This window comes from Narcine bancroftii, chromosome 3, assembly GCF_036971445.1.
Source record: "Narcine bancroftii isolate sNarBan1 chromosome 3, sNarBan1.hap1, whole genome shotgun sequence".
NCBI classification, from domain to species: domain Eukaryota; kingdom Metazoa; phylum Chordata; class Chondrichthyes; order Torpediniformes; family Narcinidae; genus Narcine; species Narcine bancroftii.
In genome coordinates, this window is record NC_091471.1 from 154,480,786 (window position 1) to 154,498,237 (window position 17,452).

General features: G+C 38.5%; 2 protein-coding genes across 8 annotated transcripts in view; one reads left to right on the forward strand and one right to left on the reverse strand.

Annotated features, from left to right (window-relative positions):
- Positions 1–6,402, reverse strand: part of lin54 (lin-54 DREAM MuvB core complex component) — a 113,696-nt gene extending 107,294 nt beyond the window's left edge. For 4 of the 5 annotated variants that reach the window (XM_069925449.1, XM_069925450.1, XM_069925451.1 and 1 more), the window contains exon 1: positions 6,159–6,401. The gene's annotated coding sequence lies outside the window, so the exon portion shown is untranslated. Of the gene's footprint in view, positions 1–6,158 lie in introns of all 5 variants that reach the window. The other variant, XM_069925452.1, reaches the window with a different exon arrangement.
- Positions 6,403–6,461: 59 nt separating this feature from the next.
- The window catches only part of cops4 (COP9 constitutive photomorphogenic homolog subunit 4 (Arabidopsis)), a 103,095-nt gene continuing 92,104 nt past the window's right edge, over positions 6,462–17,452 (forward strand). Inside the window, exon 1 of one of the 3 annotated variants that reach the window (XR_011353847.1) lies at positions 6,462–6,695. Coding sequence is in view for 2 of the 3 variants with exons in the window: in XM_069925466.1 (XP_069781567.1) it covers positions 6,559–6,695 (137 nt within the window). In the remaining variant the exon portion in view is untranslated. The remainder of the gene's footprint in view (positions 6,696–17,452) is intronic. The other 2 variants (XM_069925466.1, XM_069925467.1) reach the window with 2 other exon arrangements.

Consider the following 17,452-nt stretch of genomic DNA (forward strand, 5'->3'; position numbering starts at 1 on the left):
TCAAGCAAATTGTTAATGTGGCTCTCAATCCTGCTATACTTATCTCAATGTCTTAAAAGGTGGTTAGATAGCTGATGTTTGACTTTGAATTTCCAAAAATTCACTTGCATCACAAATGGAATCCTTGGAAAACTGCAAATTTACCTGCTTTACCCTTTAAAAAAAAAGGTTGGGTGGGGAAATGGGAGGAGGGTGAAATTGAATAAGATGAAGGCTTTTCTTATTTAGCATGGTCTGGAACTTGCAGTTGACAGGAGTTATGGAAACAAATGTCATCATGGACTTAAAATAAATTGGATAAGGCACTTGAATGATGTAAATGCAAAGCTTTTGGGATAGAACTGGGGAATGGAGCTAATTTGATTACACCACTGAGAGCCATCAAGGTCTCACACAGGCCAATTAGACTGCTTTGGTGCCTTCTTAGCTCCCATGGCATCTGAGTATTCTCTTCAACACAATCTGAATTTAGAATTAATAAACAACCACTAAAGTATTAATATGTGATGCAGAAGGCAATAAATTCTTGAAAGTGAAATTACAGCTTTTTTCCCCAGATTGGCAAATGCACTATTAATGAGAATAATGCATTTAAACTAGGATTGTCATTTAGAATAGAGAGCACACCTGAACTTTACTGGTAACCCTGTTGTACAAACTGAACAATGGATCTTAGAGATTCAGAGAGCTTGCACAATATTTAATTTTTTTTTACAGTTTGATTCCTCAAATAGAAGAGGTGTGAGAGGGATTATACTCAGTGCCAAAAAGATACCCAATTTAAATGGCTGATGAATGGAACACAGGTAGATAACAAATTAAATAATTTATATTAATTGAATTATTTACCTTTACTTAAGAAAATTGGAGATTTGAATAAGTGGATGATATTACCAATAACATTATTAGGTAGAATTAATTGTGTTAAAATGAACATTGCCAATAATGTTGCCACAAAAGTTTTTTTTCCAAAAGTTAAAGTATACATGAAAGTTTCTATGGAAGGGTAAGATGTCAAGAGTTTCTTTAGAATAGATAAGGTGACATGGAAGTTTGAGTTAGAGCTTCCACCCCCACCCCCACAAGTATCTGAAGATATTGAATACCTCGAGGCTAACCAAATTGGTTGGAGACCCAAGATGTGGATCATGTAAAAATCTTCCAACCCAGAAGCATTTTGGATTTTGCTCGCTGCCAATGACATGCTGCATTCATGCAATGAACACTCAATTGCTTTTTTAAGAAATAAAATGATGATTGTAAGAAATTTTTAAAAAGACGATTGCAAATACAGGAATTATACATCTGTTCTTTAATTTTTTTTTAAAAAACTGTTTTTGTGACACCGATATAGCACGACCCTTTATTTTTCGGAATTCAATTGTTGGACTTGAACCATCGTGTTAAAACAAGGTTCCACTGTGTCATGAATAAGATAAACAATGGTGGGGGGGGGGGTTGCTCTCCAAAATGCCTTTGAAACAAAACAGATTTATTTCATTTTCAATGGATAATCAATTTTTAAATATTTGGTCTCAGGAAGGAACTAGATATATAGAAGATTGTTATGAAGGAAGAAATTTAATGTCATTTGAACAATTAAAAATAAATATGGGATACAAAATAATGCACTTTTTTGTTATTATCAATGAAGGGCTTATTTAAAAGATAAACTGGGTCCGTCAATGTTATTACCAAAATGTGGTGATATGGAAATGCTGATTCATAACAGACATATAAAGAAACTTATTTCAGTTATGTTCATTTTATTGCAGAAGGGTACTCCAAACAAGGAATCCATAGGTCTAGACAGCGATGTGGAAGATGGATTTAAATATTAACATATGTGACAGATCATAGATATGTTTTTGGGAGATAAATTGGGGCAGGTTTTTTAGTGTAGGTCACATATAAACAGAACTTATTTAAAATACTGGAGCTCTGCTCATGCTAGACATGTCACCCCCAGAGCCTTTTCAAAAGTTTTGGAGAGGGCCCAAGAGACTTCACTAATGGATTGTTGTTTACAAAAAGGCAACAGATGAAAAAACTTGTCGGAGCCACAGACTGTCTGGAGAGGAACTTGCTAATCTAGGAGGGTCATGTAGTTTTGCAAGTAGAGAGAGTCAAACAGGCTATTCTCTCAGAGAGAGAGAGAGAAAGGGAGAGAGAGATTCTGTAGTGATACAGTCAGCAGCAGCAGCTGGGACTCGAACATGACAAGCTGGCAAGCTTGTGGAAAGCCCCATTTGGAAGATGGGTTGTGAGCGCTTAGTTCAGCCTGGTCAAAGCCCTAATGTGGTTCATGCAAGAGGAGAGGATTGGCTGTCTAATATTTCACTTGAAATAAGAACAAAAAGAACTCTGTGGTGACCTGTAAGAGGTTATCATCTGGAAAATCCTGATGGGGCAGGTTTCTTCGGCAAGACACTGAAGTGGCTGATTAAAAAGGAATCAGTTGTGGGTGTCCAGCATACAACAAATATCTCTATGAAAACCAACAAGAACCTTCCTGAGCAGTAACCATTTACCTTTCATGCACAAAAGCCTGGTGAACTTTATAAATGTTAAATTCTGTGCACAGTATAAGAATTGCTGGAACCAGTCAACTTGGAGAATTGAGAAGTGAGATTGGACTGTGAAGCAAAGAACTTTTCTGAACTTACATACACATTACATACACGTGTGCTTAGAATTAGAAGGGGGTTAAGTTAGGATAGTTAAGTCAATGGTGATAAGTTAGAGTGTGATTCTGTCTTCATGTTTAAAGATAATTAAAAGCAACTTTTGTTCAATTAATCATGTGTCTTGGCAAATATCTACTGCTGCTAAGTTTTGGGGTCCTCTGGGCTTGTATCACATTGATGACAAAATTGGACAGAGTTATGTTGAGATAGTATGACAAACACTATAAATGCTAGATACAGATTAGTTCATTATAATTTTTACATCAATTATATCTCTCGCCACAGAAGTTAAACAGATTTAAATCAGACATATCAGACCAGTGTTTTAGATGTGGTCAGGAGATGGGTACTTTTTTTTTTTTTTTACTCAGTCCTGCTCTAAAGTGAGACCCTTTTGGATAAATTTGGCAACATTTTTTGATTAGGTTACAGGAATAATAGATAATATTGAAGGGATAAAACCAAATTTGAAAAAAATCTATATATCGAAAAGAATTTGTAAAGATTGTGTTGTCAGTAGTAAGAAAATGTATAGCAGTCACTTGGAAACCAGACACCCATTTAGGTATGGACCAAAGGAATGCAGAAATGCATAGCTGCGTTCCTCTTGAGAAGATTACATAATCTGAGAATATGATGTATTTTTGAAAATTTGGTACCTGTATTTCCAATTTGCAGGAATTTATAGATGTTTTCCATAAACTTTGAAAACCTCCTTGGAAGTATTAAAAGATACAAATGGTCAGAGCCATGGAGTGAGAGGTGTCCTCTGGCAACCAGGTTTGTCTTGTTTTTCTTACTTTTCTTTCTCTTTTTCTTATTTCTGTCTTGTGGCTTTGTTAAGGGGATGGGTTTTTAATACCATCATGTATAATGGACTTGATATTAATATTTGATTACTGTATTTTATATTTGGCTATGATTTTTATTCTTTTAAATAACATTTTCAAAAAAGTCTTCAATGCAAGATGAAGAGGTTTCTCGTGTTGTGAAGGAGGTCAGAAGATTGGATGATTTACAAAAGCAATAAACTTAATGTTCATCAGAGGCGGAATACAAAGTGGTAGCAAAAGCAAACAACAGCAAAAATAATAAAATATCAGGGACCCAAAAAATCAGGTGAAATTATGACAAATAATGAAATGACAGGTGCAAAATATTAATGCCCATTTCACAGTAAATGAAGAGAACCCAATGTCCAATAAGCTCTTTATGGTCTTAAAATAAATAAATAAAACAGTATCCCCAAAAAATCCTCTGGACCTGATAGCTTGCATCGTTCCAAAAATGGTGGGTGCAAAGATAACATTTTAATCCTCTAAAATTCGTCATGGTCTGAAATAGCCCCAGCAGAGAAGAAAAAAAGCACATGTTTAATAAATGAATGACAACTTCCCAATCACGAGAGATAGAAAAAACTAGAAATCATGAAAGGTCAGCTAACAGACCATCTCAAAAATTCACTCCTTCCTCAACACTTTCACTAAGATGTGCAACAGCTTTAAGCAAATGTGTTGGAAAGTTTTGATTGACAAATTAATGGTGTTGCTCAAGTCTAATATATATCTGAGGTGTTAGATATTTGATAGGTCATTGTCCATGCCTGAAACGGAACTTAAATACAGGACCTACATTAGGATGTCGAACAGATGGGTTCAGATTTAAGGGGAGAGGAGCGCTCTTTAATAGGTTGCCCAATATTGACCGCACGACAGGGAAAAGATCAAAGGGTCGCATTCTTGCAACAGACGTTAACGATTTCTGCTCGTTATTCTTAGAGAAGACAGAAACGACCATTTGCCGCTACTTATCCCTTTAAAAAAATATCGCACCTAAGTGAATGCACCTTCTTTTCCTCATTCATCTCGGAACAGGTCAACTAGACGGTCAGACAACTTAAAACGTAACCTCAAGGCTGAAACTGACCATTCGTCTCTCCAAATTATCTCAAAAATTGAACGGCAGGCCTCTAGTTAAAACTCGCTTGCCTGAAGGCATTAAATAAAAGGAAGAATGTTTCATTTCATGTTTGCGCTCGCTGGTGGGGAAAAAAAACCCGAAACTCCGGTCGAGCTTATTGGATTTGGCTCGAGTGTATTATTAGGCAGGGATAGCATTTCGAAAGCTCCGCCATTTTCACCTCGTCATCACATTTCCACAGAAAGGCAGGGCCTGTGAATGTCTGAGATCACAAAATAATACGAAAAAACCGCGAAAAAAAAAACTCAACAGGAAATGCACACATCCCAAATTTAGCCCGAAAACAACGCTCGATGCATTTGTCGCAAGGATCACCCACAGAAAAGTTACAAATCGACAATCTACCTGCTCCAAGTAAAATCTCAACAGATGTGCTCTGGCGACTCCAACATACACACACCAACAAAAACATTTCTTCATCCAGATCAAATAGCTGGCGCCTGAGGAAATGGTCAGCATGAAAAGAAAACTACAATCTACAAAAGGCTCTGCACATTAGGGATAACGTTGACTGCATACACCGCTTTCGATGATTATCCGGGAGATATCGATAGTTCTAGACATCGGCCAGGAGCCAAGACAAAACTCCATGAAATCTTGGAATTGCAACAGATCCACGGATCACCCGACACAAGTTGCAGGCAGAATCCCTCAACTATTTGCATTATTAAATATAAAATCTGATCACAAAGTGCAAAACATTGCACTGACATGCCAAAGGGAAATAGAATGGTAACCAGGAATTAGAAACGTTTCCGAACGTGTTAAAATTACACACTATTTTTTTTAGTTTGCACGGTCTCTTTCCCCGCCCCGATTCGAGGACGACTTTTTTAACCGGACGGGTCGAGAGAGGTGGGGCGGGAAACGAAATTCAAACAAAAAGAACATCAGGGAAAGGAGATGACCCAAATAACTTGTCATCAGAAAACAAAATGCTGGAGACAAGAAAAAGACCACACCGTGGGTAATGGAAGCAAGTGTCTGGAGAACAGAAACTGTAACGGGCTGTTCCCGAAGTAGAAACACCGGCTCCTGTCCGGAGCAAGGTGACAAGACACCAGCTCTCGTCTGGAGATCAAGGGACTGCTTATTGGACGAGAGACATCGGTTCCCGTCCAGGGATCAAGGGTTGCCTCCGGACTAAAGAAACCCAGGATCCCATCTCGAGATGAAGGCGTTGCTCCTAGAGCAGAGACACCGACTTCCGCCAAGGTTCGAGGTGGCTCCTGGAGCAGACACCGACTCCCGCCCGGGACTTCAGCCGTGATTCCCGGGGCAGGAACGCCGTCTGCCGCCTGGATCAAGCGTGCACGGATGGCATCAGTCGGGACCGAGACACGCTGTCAAACATCAACATGAAAGGATCCGCGCCGGGGAGCTGACGATGGCGCCGTGCCCCCCACTCACGGCGCCGCCTCTCCTCTCCCCTCCCTTTACTCACCGGGAGACACACACCCGCATTACAAGCGCCGCTGCCAAGCAACTCACCGGCGTTCGCAATCAGGCCGCTGCGAGGCAGAAGGGTGTCGGACGCTGTATATTGATGCCGACTGCAGGCCCCAGGCCTGGCGCCGCCGTCCGTCAACCCTCTCACTGAGCTCTGCTCACCGGGACACCGAGCGTTTGTTCAAAATCACGCGCCCATCGCCATTCCTCCCCCCGTCCAACATCCCATAATATCATTCCATTCCGCGAAGCACGACGTTCGCACGCAAACGGCTGCCGCCCACTTTCGCCACCGAATCCCCGCGTTCATGCCCAGTGACGTCAGACGTTAAGCCGCGGGCACCATGTCACTGTGTCGCCACGTTTGGCGCTGTTGCTCTGAGGGCTGGCACTCCGGCCGAAGGGGAGCAGGGGACTCTGCCCCAAGGAGGAATGTGGGGCGATGATGCGACCTTGGGGACTTCCCCCAGTGAAACAATGTAATGTTCTCACAGCCATCTTCCATACTTCTTGCCATTTTGAATGGATTCCCTCCGTTTTCTCTGGATGTCACACTTTAAAGGAGACACCAAGACCATGGTTAGTTTGTTTCCTCGCTCCCTATTGTGTTCTCATGCCATAATAGATCGTGGGGATGATGGAATTGTTTTGGGAGCCAGGTATCAGGCATGCAAGAAGTGTACGCGGCGAAATTAACATCTCTATATTGACACTAACAATTGGTCATTTATAAAATGTCACTGGTTCATCTCGCCCCAGTGTGTTTGGAGTATTTGACATTGGAGGTATTTATCCAGTTATTTGAAGTAGCTACCTTAGGTAATTCAGATCGTCAATCATGAATTTTGTGTGCAATCTTGATCTTCAAACGTGCTTTTTCTCGAAGGTCGAGTTCATTGAGAGTTGCATTCTTAGATGTGGAGAGTGGACCATGTTTTCCAGGGACTTGTTATGGATCTTCGTCAAGAGGTGGAGATGTTCTGCAGTGGGACCAACTTGCTGGAAGATTCTTATTTGTAGACGTCAAGGCAGATAGATTCCCTTATCTTCAAAGAACAAGTCAGCAACAACATCTGGCTCACCTTCAGAGTGTATAGAGAGGCAACGTTGATCTTGGAATAAAGGATAATCAATGTTTCGGCCCTGAACCATTAGGTCCTTTCAGATAGGGCAAAAGCCCAAATGTAAAGGCAGAGAACCTCAACCAAAACGCATAACTACGTATCTCTCAGAATGTTCTGAGGCTGTCTCCAAGCCGCAGAATCCAACCCCTCGTGGAGAGGGATAATCAGCGGAGCGCTGCACTCTGATGATCGATCTGAATGTACAGCCGCGCTAAGCTGCTCTTGAGGGGCAGGATGATGATACCATCAACCCATCTCTCCACTCATCCCTCTCCCTACAAGACAGGGGTGGAAGGGCAGCAGGAGCTGTCAGCGGGGGCCGGCAGGGCAGCTGGGACCATTGGGGCAACGGGAACTGTCAGTGGGGGCTGTCGTGGTAGTGGGAGCCATCAAGTGGCAGCCGGTGCGGGCTGGGACAGCTACACTAGGTTGCTTCTGCCTTCGGGGCTGCACTTTGCGGCCCAAAACACAGTAGAGCAATGGGCATCTTCCCAGTTCCAGCTGCCTGGGGGATTATGGGTAGGGAAGATCCCCATTGCTCTACTGCATTTGTACGACGGTGGCGCTATGGCACCAGTTGCCCCGCCTCCATCGGATCCGGGGGGGCACTACGAGGTACCTCTGGATATGAATGGGATGCTGGAGCAGCCTTTTAGGGCTGCTGTCTGAAAGCCAAGTTCTTAGTTTTCCATCCGCTTCTGTAGCTGGCCTCAGGGCAGAGGCCTGACATGAAATGGCCTATTGACAAAAGGCCCAGGCCCAAAGCATTTACTTCCTACAAATGTGGCATGAACTGCTGAGTTTCTCCAGCATTTTTGTGTATTGCACTACAACCCCAGCTCCTGGAGACTTTCCTGTTTAACAATGATCTTGGAATGATCTTAGTCTGGAATGGAAGCAATGTAGTTGAACAGCTTCCCATTAGATTCATTGACTGATTCATGTGCCAGAGCTTTTATTTCTGCCTGAATATCTTGGTTCGGCCTACCCACATACGCCATCTCTGACAGAGGCCCACAGTTTACCTCAGCACTCTGGGACATTTTGTCACGACTGCTGTGAATGTAGCTCTACCACCTGCGGTTCAATGGCCTGGTGGAGTGGTTCCATAGGCACATGAAGGCTGCAATGATGGCCTGCTTCCAGGGATCCCGATTGAGCAGATCCTCCTGAGAATAAGAATGGCATCCAATGAGGATCTCAACTCTTCATCAGCCGAGTTGATTTATGGAGCCCCATTCATTGTACCTGGGGAGTCTGTACCTACGGCATCCATACAGGAGGTGCCACCAACAGAAGACATAGGCAGACTGCAGGAGCGGCTTGGAAAATTGACCCCCAATACGAAGTCATGGACGACTGCCCAAAAGCAATCGACAGTAATGACACCAGATGTTTAGCTTCCTATCACTGGTTCTGGGGGGGCGGAGCCATGTAGTGGCTCAGTGAAGGCTTAATCAAACCGGTTTGGAAGGTTCCGAGTGGCATCAGAATGCGATGACATCATTTGGAACATACAGGGCTTTCAAAAGCTGTGTGTGACTGTTTAAATAAATGACTTTTACTGAACTTCAACTCAATTAGATCTGATCATTTTCTCATTCTTCATTTCACACTGTGACACTGAGTAAAATCCATCGTCTATGAATCAGATTATGGGATCTGTTTCTGTTTGTCTTTTTTTTGCATCAGTACAATAGCAGACACTATGCAAGATGAGTCCTTTCTTGCAATAGATCAAAATTACAATCATGTCAAAAAAGAAATGGCCAAATGTTGGTACTTATGCTGCATTCTTCATAACCTATTAAGGAGTAAAACAGCAGTAGCTTAATTAATAAACCAAGTGAAATACAATGCACCCCAAAGTACTGAGCATTAACAGTCAGGATTTAGTAGAGAGCATATATCTAGTCAACTGAATAAAAACATAGTCAAATAAGATAGAAAGTGATTTTGCAAAGAGAATTTGAGGAAATGGGATGTAAACCAAAATAGAGAACATCAAGTAACCCATCGGTTGCTTCTTGAAGCACATGTGAATTAAACTGTACCATTAAAAAAAAGTTTCTGATCATCAACACTGGTCTCAGTATTGGGGAAAAAGGAAATAGATCAAAATATTCAATTGGTCAGGCAACATCTGTTAACAAAGGACATTATTTTATGTTTCAGGTCAATCATTGAAGTGGTCTGTCCATTGGGGTCCTTACATTCCCAGTCTCAAAGTTAACATTGAGTGGAAGAAACTTTTGTCTGATCTCTTTTAAGATGGAATGGTCATTGCACACCAGACAGCACACAGGTTTAACAAAGCAAATATTTAGTCCAGTGGTAAGGGGATCCAAGGTGACTGATATCACATCTTACTTTCTTCCTCTGCAGCATTACCTTTGATCATCATTTTATGTCTATTCAAGAATCAGGTCTGTTAAATTCCTGAGAGTCACCATCACGGACTCCTGTACACAACATACTAATGTCATCATGAAGAAAACACATCAATGCCTCCATTTCCTCAGGGGTTTGTCGAGGCTCAGTATGATACTGGAAAACTTAGCAAACTTCTACAGAAGTGAACTGGAAAGAGAGCTGACTGGCTGCATCACAGCCTGGTATGAAGGGCACCAATACCTCTGAGCAAAAGCCCCACAAAAGGTAGTGCACCTCGAGACAATCCGTATGGAGAACAGTGACAATCAAGGATCCACCCTATCCAGGACATGTTCTGTTCTCCCTGCTGCCATCACAAAAGAGGAATAGGTGCCTCAAGAGTCATACAACCAGTTTCCAGGAACAATTGCTACCTCTCCACCAGCTGATTTCTAAACAACAGCTCAATCAGAGCTTCATTTAAGGACTCATTTGCACATTTATTATATCTGTGTGTGCACAGTTTGTTTACATTTCTATCTTTTGTATAGCTCTCTTTCTCGAGTACAGTTTGTACTACTGATCAGTAGAAATTCTGCTTGGCCCACAGGAAAAATAATCTCAGGACTGTATGTGATGTCATGAATGTACTCAGACAATAAATTTGAACTTTATATTTTGAATCTTAATGGCACTGGATCTCCGAAAAATAAATTTTCCTCCATTCGTGATCAGTAAGATCTGCCAATTTAATTTACAGAAAAAGTTTTGATAAAGCAAGACAGCAACAGAATTCAAAAATATTTGAAAAAATTTTTTCAGGTGATCAGAAATAACAACTTGCTTTATCAATCACCTTTAATCGACAAAGTAGAGCTGGAATATTAAAAGAGTAATGAAACATCAGCAAAAAAAGTTTTATATTTATATTTTAAAAGAGACTAGTGATAGGAAGATGATGTGCAGTTAATCTGGAAGACCAGATTTAAGAGTGTCGATAACAGTGGAGTAGAGGAAGAAAGAATCACAAGGTGAAAGATAGAACATTGGACAACGCTGAAATGGATGCCAGGTTACAATTAAATGGAGAGGTAATCATGGTGGGGTTATGTCAGAGGAGACCAATTTTAAATTTTTATCCTTTAGAAGAGAGAAAAATAAACATTTGATTTCAGCAAGTGGACTGGGCCTAATCAAGGACAAAACGTGGTTAGTTATGTTTACGATGGCAATGTTTAGAATGAGACCAAAGAGACAGTCAGTGAAGTGCTGAATGTGAAGGTAAGGAATAGAGTTTTATTGGGAAATGTAGAGATAGATGTGAGTGAATTTAGAATGTAGGATTAAGGGACCTGGGGAAGGAATAAAATATGAGATCTGAAACTGAACCTCTGGGCTAAACTGATAGCAATGAAGAATGAAAGAATACTGCAGCAAGAATTGGAAGAATAATAACACTCTAAACTATAACTTGTATCCACTTCCTTATACACAGAAAAGCCAAATTTTGTGTTTTATCAGCCACCACTTCATTCTGAGAAACACACCAGATAGCCTATTTTTACTCTCAAGCCATTTGGAGTAAGGACAAGTGAATGAAACATTAAAAATAGGATAACTACTATAATGTTTTCTGCACTGAGTTGCCAAATAGCTCTGTGTCCTTTTATTGGAATTTTGCATCTTTATTTTGTCAGGATAATTTATGCAGCTAGTCTATGCAAGTATAACAGATAAGTTGTTTGCATCTATTTCATTGAATTTTGTAAGCTCTATATTAAGTATTTCAGAATTAGGGAGGAGTCACGTGATGGAGTAGTGGCCGCACGGTGAACTCCAGCCCTCTCCAGAAAAGTCAGAAAAAACAAAGCAAAACACAAAGGCACAGAAATAAAAATCAAAGTAAAGTGAATATAAAGGTGGAAAGAAGATGGCGACGAAAAAAGAAAAGTCGAAACCAACGGTAAGAAGAGAAGACAACGGAAGATGAAGGAAAAGGCCTTACCTGTTCGAAGAGGCCCGCGGTGGAGAGAGAAACCCGCTCCCTCAGGTCGGTAGAATATGGACTCCAAAAATGGCTCGCTGAGCCGAGTAAAAGTGCGCAAGCGCGACTCATCGCGCATGCGCGATGCGCATGAAAAAAAACACACCGACGGGAGGGGTGACCAGCTGGGGAGTCGATCTCCACAGCCGGCAATGACAGCTGCAGAACACCTGCAGCAAGAGGAGAACATAGAAGACAACGAAAACAAGAAAGAAGAGAAGAAAAGGGCAACAAAGAAACAACAGATGGCCAACCCAGAGGAAGAAGAGGAAGAGGAAGAGTACAGTGAAATAGAAGAAGAAGGGAAAGGCAAGATAAAGGATATACTTTCTCTTATTAAAGAATACATGGAGTCATTTAAAGAATGGCAAGCGCAAGAATTTAATGATTTAAGAAGAAGAATAAACAATACAGAAGAGAAAATGAATAAAATAGATATGACCTTATCAGAAATGGGAAAAAGAATGGACAAGGTGCAAGAACAAGAAGCAGCAGTAGAAATGGAGGTAGAGGACTTAAAAAAGAAATTAGAGGAATCTAATAAAAAAGTTGAAGAGACACAAGAACTGTTAGCTCAGAAAATAGATATAATGGAAAATTATAACAGAAGAAATAACATAAAGATAGTGGGCCTTAAGGAAGATGAAGAAGGCAAAAATATGAGAGAGTTTATAAAAGATTGGATCCCTAGGATCCTAGGATGTCCAGAACTACAGCAAGAAATGGAAATAGAAAGGGCACATAGAGCATTGGCCTTTAAACCACAATCACAACAAAAGCCAAGATCTGTTTTAGTAAAATTCCTAAGATATACTACAAGAGAAAAGGTACTGGAGAAAACAATGGAAAAAGTAAGAGAGGACAATAAGCCACTGGAGTACAAAGGGCAAAAAATCTTCATTCATCCAGATATAAGTTTTGAACTCCTGAAAAAGAGAAAGGAGTTCAATACAGCAAAGGCGATTTTATGGAAGAAAGGGTATAAATTTATACTAAAGCATCCAGTGGTATTGAAAATATTTATTCCAGGACAACAAAACAGACTATTCTCGGATCCAGAGGAAGCACGAAAATTTGCAGAACAATTACAAAATAGACTGAGAGATGAAGACGTGTAACGAGAATACAAAAGACTGCAAACTAAAAAGACATAAGTTTTGAACTACTGAAGAGGAGGAGGGAGTTCAAAACATCGAAAATGATCTTATGGGAAAAAAACTATTCTCGGATCCAGAGGAAGCAAGGAAATTTGCAGAACAACTACAAAACAAACAGAGAGATGAAGACATCTAATAAGAGTAAAAATGACCACGATTTATATGTATGTGGGTAAAGAGGTATATGTGTGTATATGTATAATGTGCATACATGAATGTATCTGTATTTAGAGGAAAATATAGATAGTATAGAAAAGAATTAATAAGGGAAGGAAAAGGAATAGAGGGAATAAGGAGGGAATTAAAAGAGTGACCTTTGTCACATATGAAAAGTGAAATCTTTTCTGGGGGGGCTGGGTGGGGGGGTGTTGCGGTCACTGCAAAATCAGCTGACGCTTGCGAGTGAATTCGCAAATCCAAATGGAGAGGGGAGATGTGGTTGTCCGACAAGGGATAAAGGACAACTCAGGAGGGGAAGGGGGGATTGGGGCTAAAGAAGTTTTAAATAGGAGAATAAGGAAAATGTTTGATGTTTTAGGAATGTTGTCTTATAAAGGATTCAAAACAAGAAAACAGAAATGGATAAGAAGGAAAGGTAATGATGGAGAAACGGAAAGGGAAGATAAACAAAGTATAAAATGGCTACGTTGAACTATATGACTTTAAATATTAATGGAATACATAACCAAATTAAAAGGAAGAAACTGCTAAATTTACTGAAAAAAGAAAAAATTGATATAGCATTTGTGCAAGAAACACATTTAACTGAATTGGAGCATAAGAAATTAAAGAGAGATTGGGTAGGACACGTAACAGCAGCATCGTATAATTCAAAAGCAAGAGGAGTAGCTATATTAATTAGTAAAAATGTGCCATTTAAAATAGAAGAGGAAATAATAGATCCAGCAGGGAGATATGTAATGATAAAATGTCAGATATATTCGGAGTTTTGGAATCTACTCAATGTATATTCACCTAACGAAGAAGATCAAAAGTTTATGCAAGATATCTTTTTGAAGATAGCAGATACGCATGGGAACATATTAATAGCAGGGGATTTCAACCTGAATTTGGATTCAAATATGGACAAAACTGGGAAAAAAATTAACAGAAAGAACAAAGTAACCAAATTTATAATTAAATCGATGCAAGAAATGCAACTCTTGGATATATGGAGGAAACAACACCCAAAGGAAAAGGAATATTCATATTACTCGGCTAGACATAAAACATACTCAAGAATAGACCTATTTTTGTTATCAGCTCATAAAAAAAAACAGAATATAAAGCTAGAATACTATCGGACCATTCACCCTTAATATTGACAGTAAAGTTAGAGGACATCCCTCCAAGAATGTATAGATGGAGATTAAACCCCATGTTACTTAAAAGGCAGGATTTTAGAGAATTTATTGAAAAACAAATTAAAATGTATTTTGAAATAAATACGGAATCAGTGGAAGATAAGTTTATACTATGGGATGCAATGAAAGCATTCATTAGAGGGCAAATAATAAGTTATGTAACCAAGATGAAGAAGGACTATAATCAGGAAACAGAGCAGTTGGAAAGGGAAATAGTAAATATAGAAAAAGAATTAGTAATGAAGGAAGATATTACTAAAAGAAGAGAATTGGCAGATAAAAAAATAAAATATGAAACACTACAAACATATAAGGTGGAGAAAAATATAATGAAGACAAAACAGAAATATTATGAACTAGGTGAAAAAACGCACAAAATCCTTGCATGGCAGCTTAAGACAGAACAAGCTAAGAAAATGGTATTGGCACCAAGGAAAAAAGACAAACAAATTACATATAATCCAAAAGTAATTAAGGAAAACTTTAGAGAATTCTATGAACAATTATACCGAACTGAAAACAAAGGGAAAGAAGGCAAAATAGATGAATTTCTAACTAAAATTGAACTTCCAAAACTACAAATAGAGGAACAAAATAAATTAACAGAGCCATTTGGAATAGTAGAAATACAAGAGATAATAAAAAAATTACCAAATAATAAGACACCAGGAGAGGATGGATTCCCAATAGAATTCTATAAAACATTTAAAGACTTATTAATTCTGCCCCTCCTGGAAGTAATCAACCAGATTGATAAAACGCAAAGCTTACCAGATTCATGTAAAACAGCAATAATTACAGTAATACTAAAGCAAGGGAAAGATCCACTCACACCAGCGTCATATATCGTTACTTAACACAGATTATAAGATAATAGCTAAATTATTAGCAAACACATTAGCAGAGTATGTACTGAAAATGGTAAATCTAGACCAAACTGGATTTATCAAAAAAAGACGCACAACAGACAATATTTGTAAATTTATTAACTTAATTCATGCAGTAGAAGGGAATAAAGCACCAACAGTAGCAGTTGCGTTAGATGCAGAGAAGGCCTTTGACAGAGTAGAATGGAATTATTTGTTCAAAGTATTGCAAAAATTCAGTTTACCGGAGAAGTATATTAATTGGATTAAAGCGTTATATAAGGGACCATTGGCGAAAGTGACTGTAAATGGACATGTATCAAAACAATTTAACTTAAGCAGGTCAACACGACAGGGATGCCTACTATCACCTTTATTGTTTCCGTTAGCTATAGAACCACTAGCAGAATTGATAAGAACAGATAATAATATAAAAGTAATAAAAATAAAAGACAAGGAATATAAAATCAGTTTATTTGCGGATGATGTTATAGTGTACTTAACAGAACCAGAACTATCAATAAAAGAATTATATAAGAAATTGAAGGAATATGGAGAAGTGTCGGGTTACAAGATAAATGTAAATAAAAGTGAAGCAATGCCTATGAATAATGCGGATTTCTCAAAATTTAAGAAGGAATCACCATTTAGATGGTAAATGCAAGCAATAAGATACCTAGGTGTACAAATAAACAAAAATCTCGGCCAACTATATAAACTCAATTATTATCCACTAATGAAAAAATTACAGGACGATTTAGAGCATTGGAAAGATTTACCACTAACACTAATAGGAAGGATAAACTGTATTAAAATGAACATTTTTCCAAGGATATTATACTTATTTCAGGCATTGCCAATACAACTGACAGAGAAATTCTTCAAGGAGTTAAAGAAAATAATAAGGAAATTTTTATGGAGAGGGGGGAAGCCGAGGATAGCACTAGATAAATTAACAGAATGGTATAAACAAGGAGGCTTACAACTGCCAAACTTAAAAAATTATTATAGAGCCGCACAATTAAGATACCTATCAGATTTTTATCAAACAAGGGAAAAGCCAGATTGGACGAGATTAGAATTAGATAAAATAGGGGAAAAGATACCTGAACACATATTATATAAATGGGATGAAAAATTGGTACAACATAGAACTTCTCCAGTATTACATCATCTCCTCAATATTTGGAAGAAGATTCATGTAGAAAGAAATAAAACAAATTATCAATTACCAAAACTAATATTGACGCAAAACAAGTTACTCCCTTTTACAATAGATAACCTTTCCTTTAGAGAATGGGAAAAAAAAGGGATTAAAAGAATAGAAAATTGTTTTTCAGGAAATAGATTCTTATCCTTTGAACAAATGAAAGATAAGTACAATATAACTGGAGATACAGCGCTGGCATATTACCAATTGAGATCCTACTTGAAGGATAAATTAGGAAGCAGTTTGAGTTTGCCAGAGGGAAGTAACCTTGAATATGTGATTACAGATACAATGTTAATCAAAACATTTATAACAAATATGTATATTAAACTGCAAGAAAAGGAGAATGAGGAAACAAATGGTAAAACTAAACAAAAATGGGAACAAGATTTAAATATAAAGATAAAAAAGGAAACATGGGAGAAGTTATGCTCCGGAACGATGAGAAATACAATAAATACGAGGTTACGTATGATACAATATAACTGGATACACAGGCTATACATTACACCTCAAAAGTTAAATAAATGGGACCCAACAGTATCTGATAGATGTTTTTGATGTAAAAAAGAAATGGGAACAACAATTCATGCAATCTGGACATGTGAGAAAGTAAAAAAATTTTGGGAAGATCTAAATCAGATATTAAATAAAATAACAGAAAACAATATACCAAAGAATCCAGAGATCTTCCTCCTAAGTAACATAAAAAATAAAGAATTTGGAATTGATTTGGAGGATGCACAAAAAAGATTTGTTAAGATAGCTCTAGCCGTAGCAAAAAAATGTATTATGTCAACCTGGAAATAGGAAGATAATTTGAAAATACAACAATGGTATATAGAAATGAATAAATGTATTCCATTAGAAAAAATAACATATAGTTTAAGAAATAATATTGAAATATTCGAACAAATATGGGAGCCTTACATTAAATACAATAGCGAAAACCTACCGGGGACAATCATTACCTAAGTTAACGGAAGGAAAAGGAAATGAAAAGAATGGACTCAGTAGAATTTCTGGTGTATTTTTATTGAATGACAACATTGTCTGACTGGTTTAATGTATCCTAGATTGTATACCTTAAATGGACAGGAGGGGGGAGGTAGGGAAGATGGGATGGGAGGAGGGGGGGGGGGGAGAAAATGGCACTGTATATGTGTGAAAAGGAAAAAGTGTGTATCATGGTTAATGT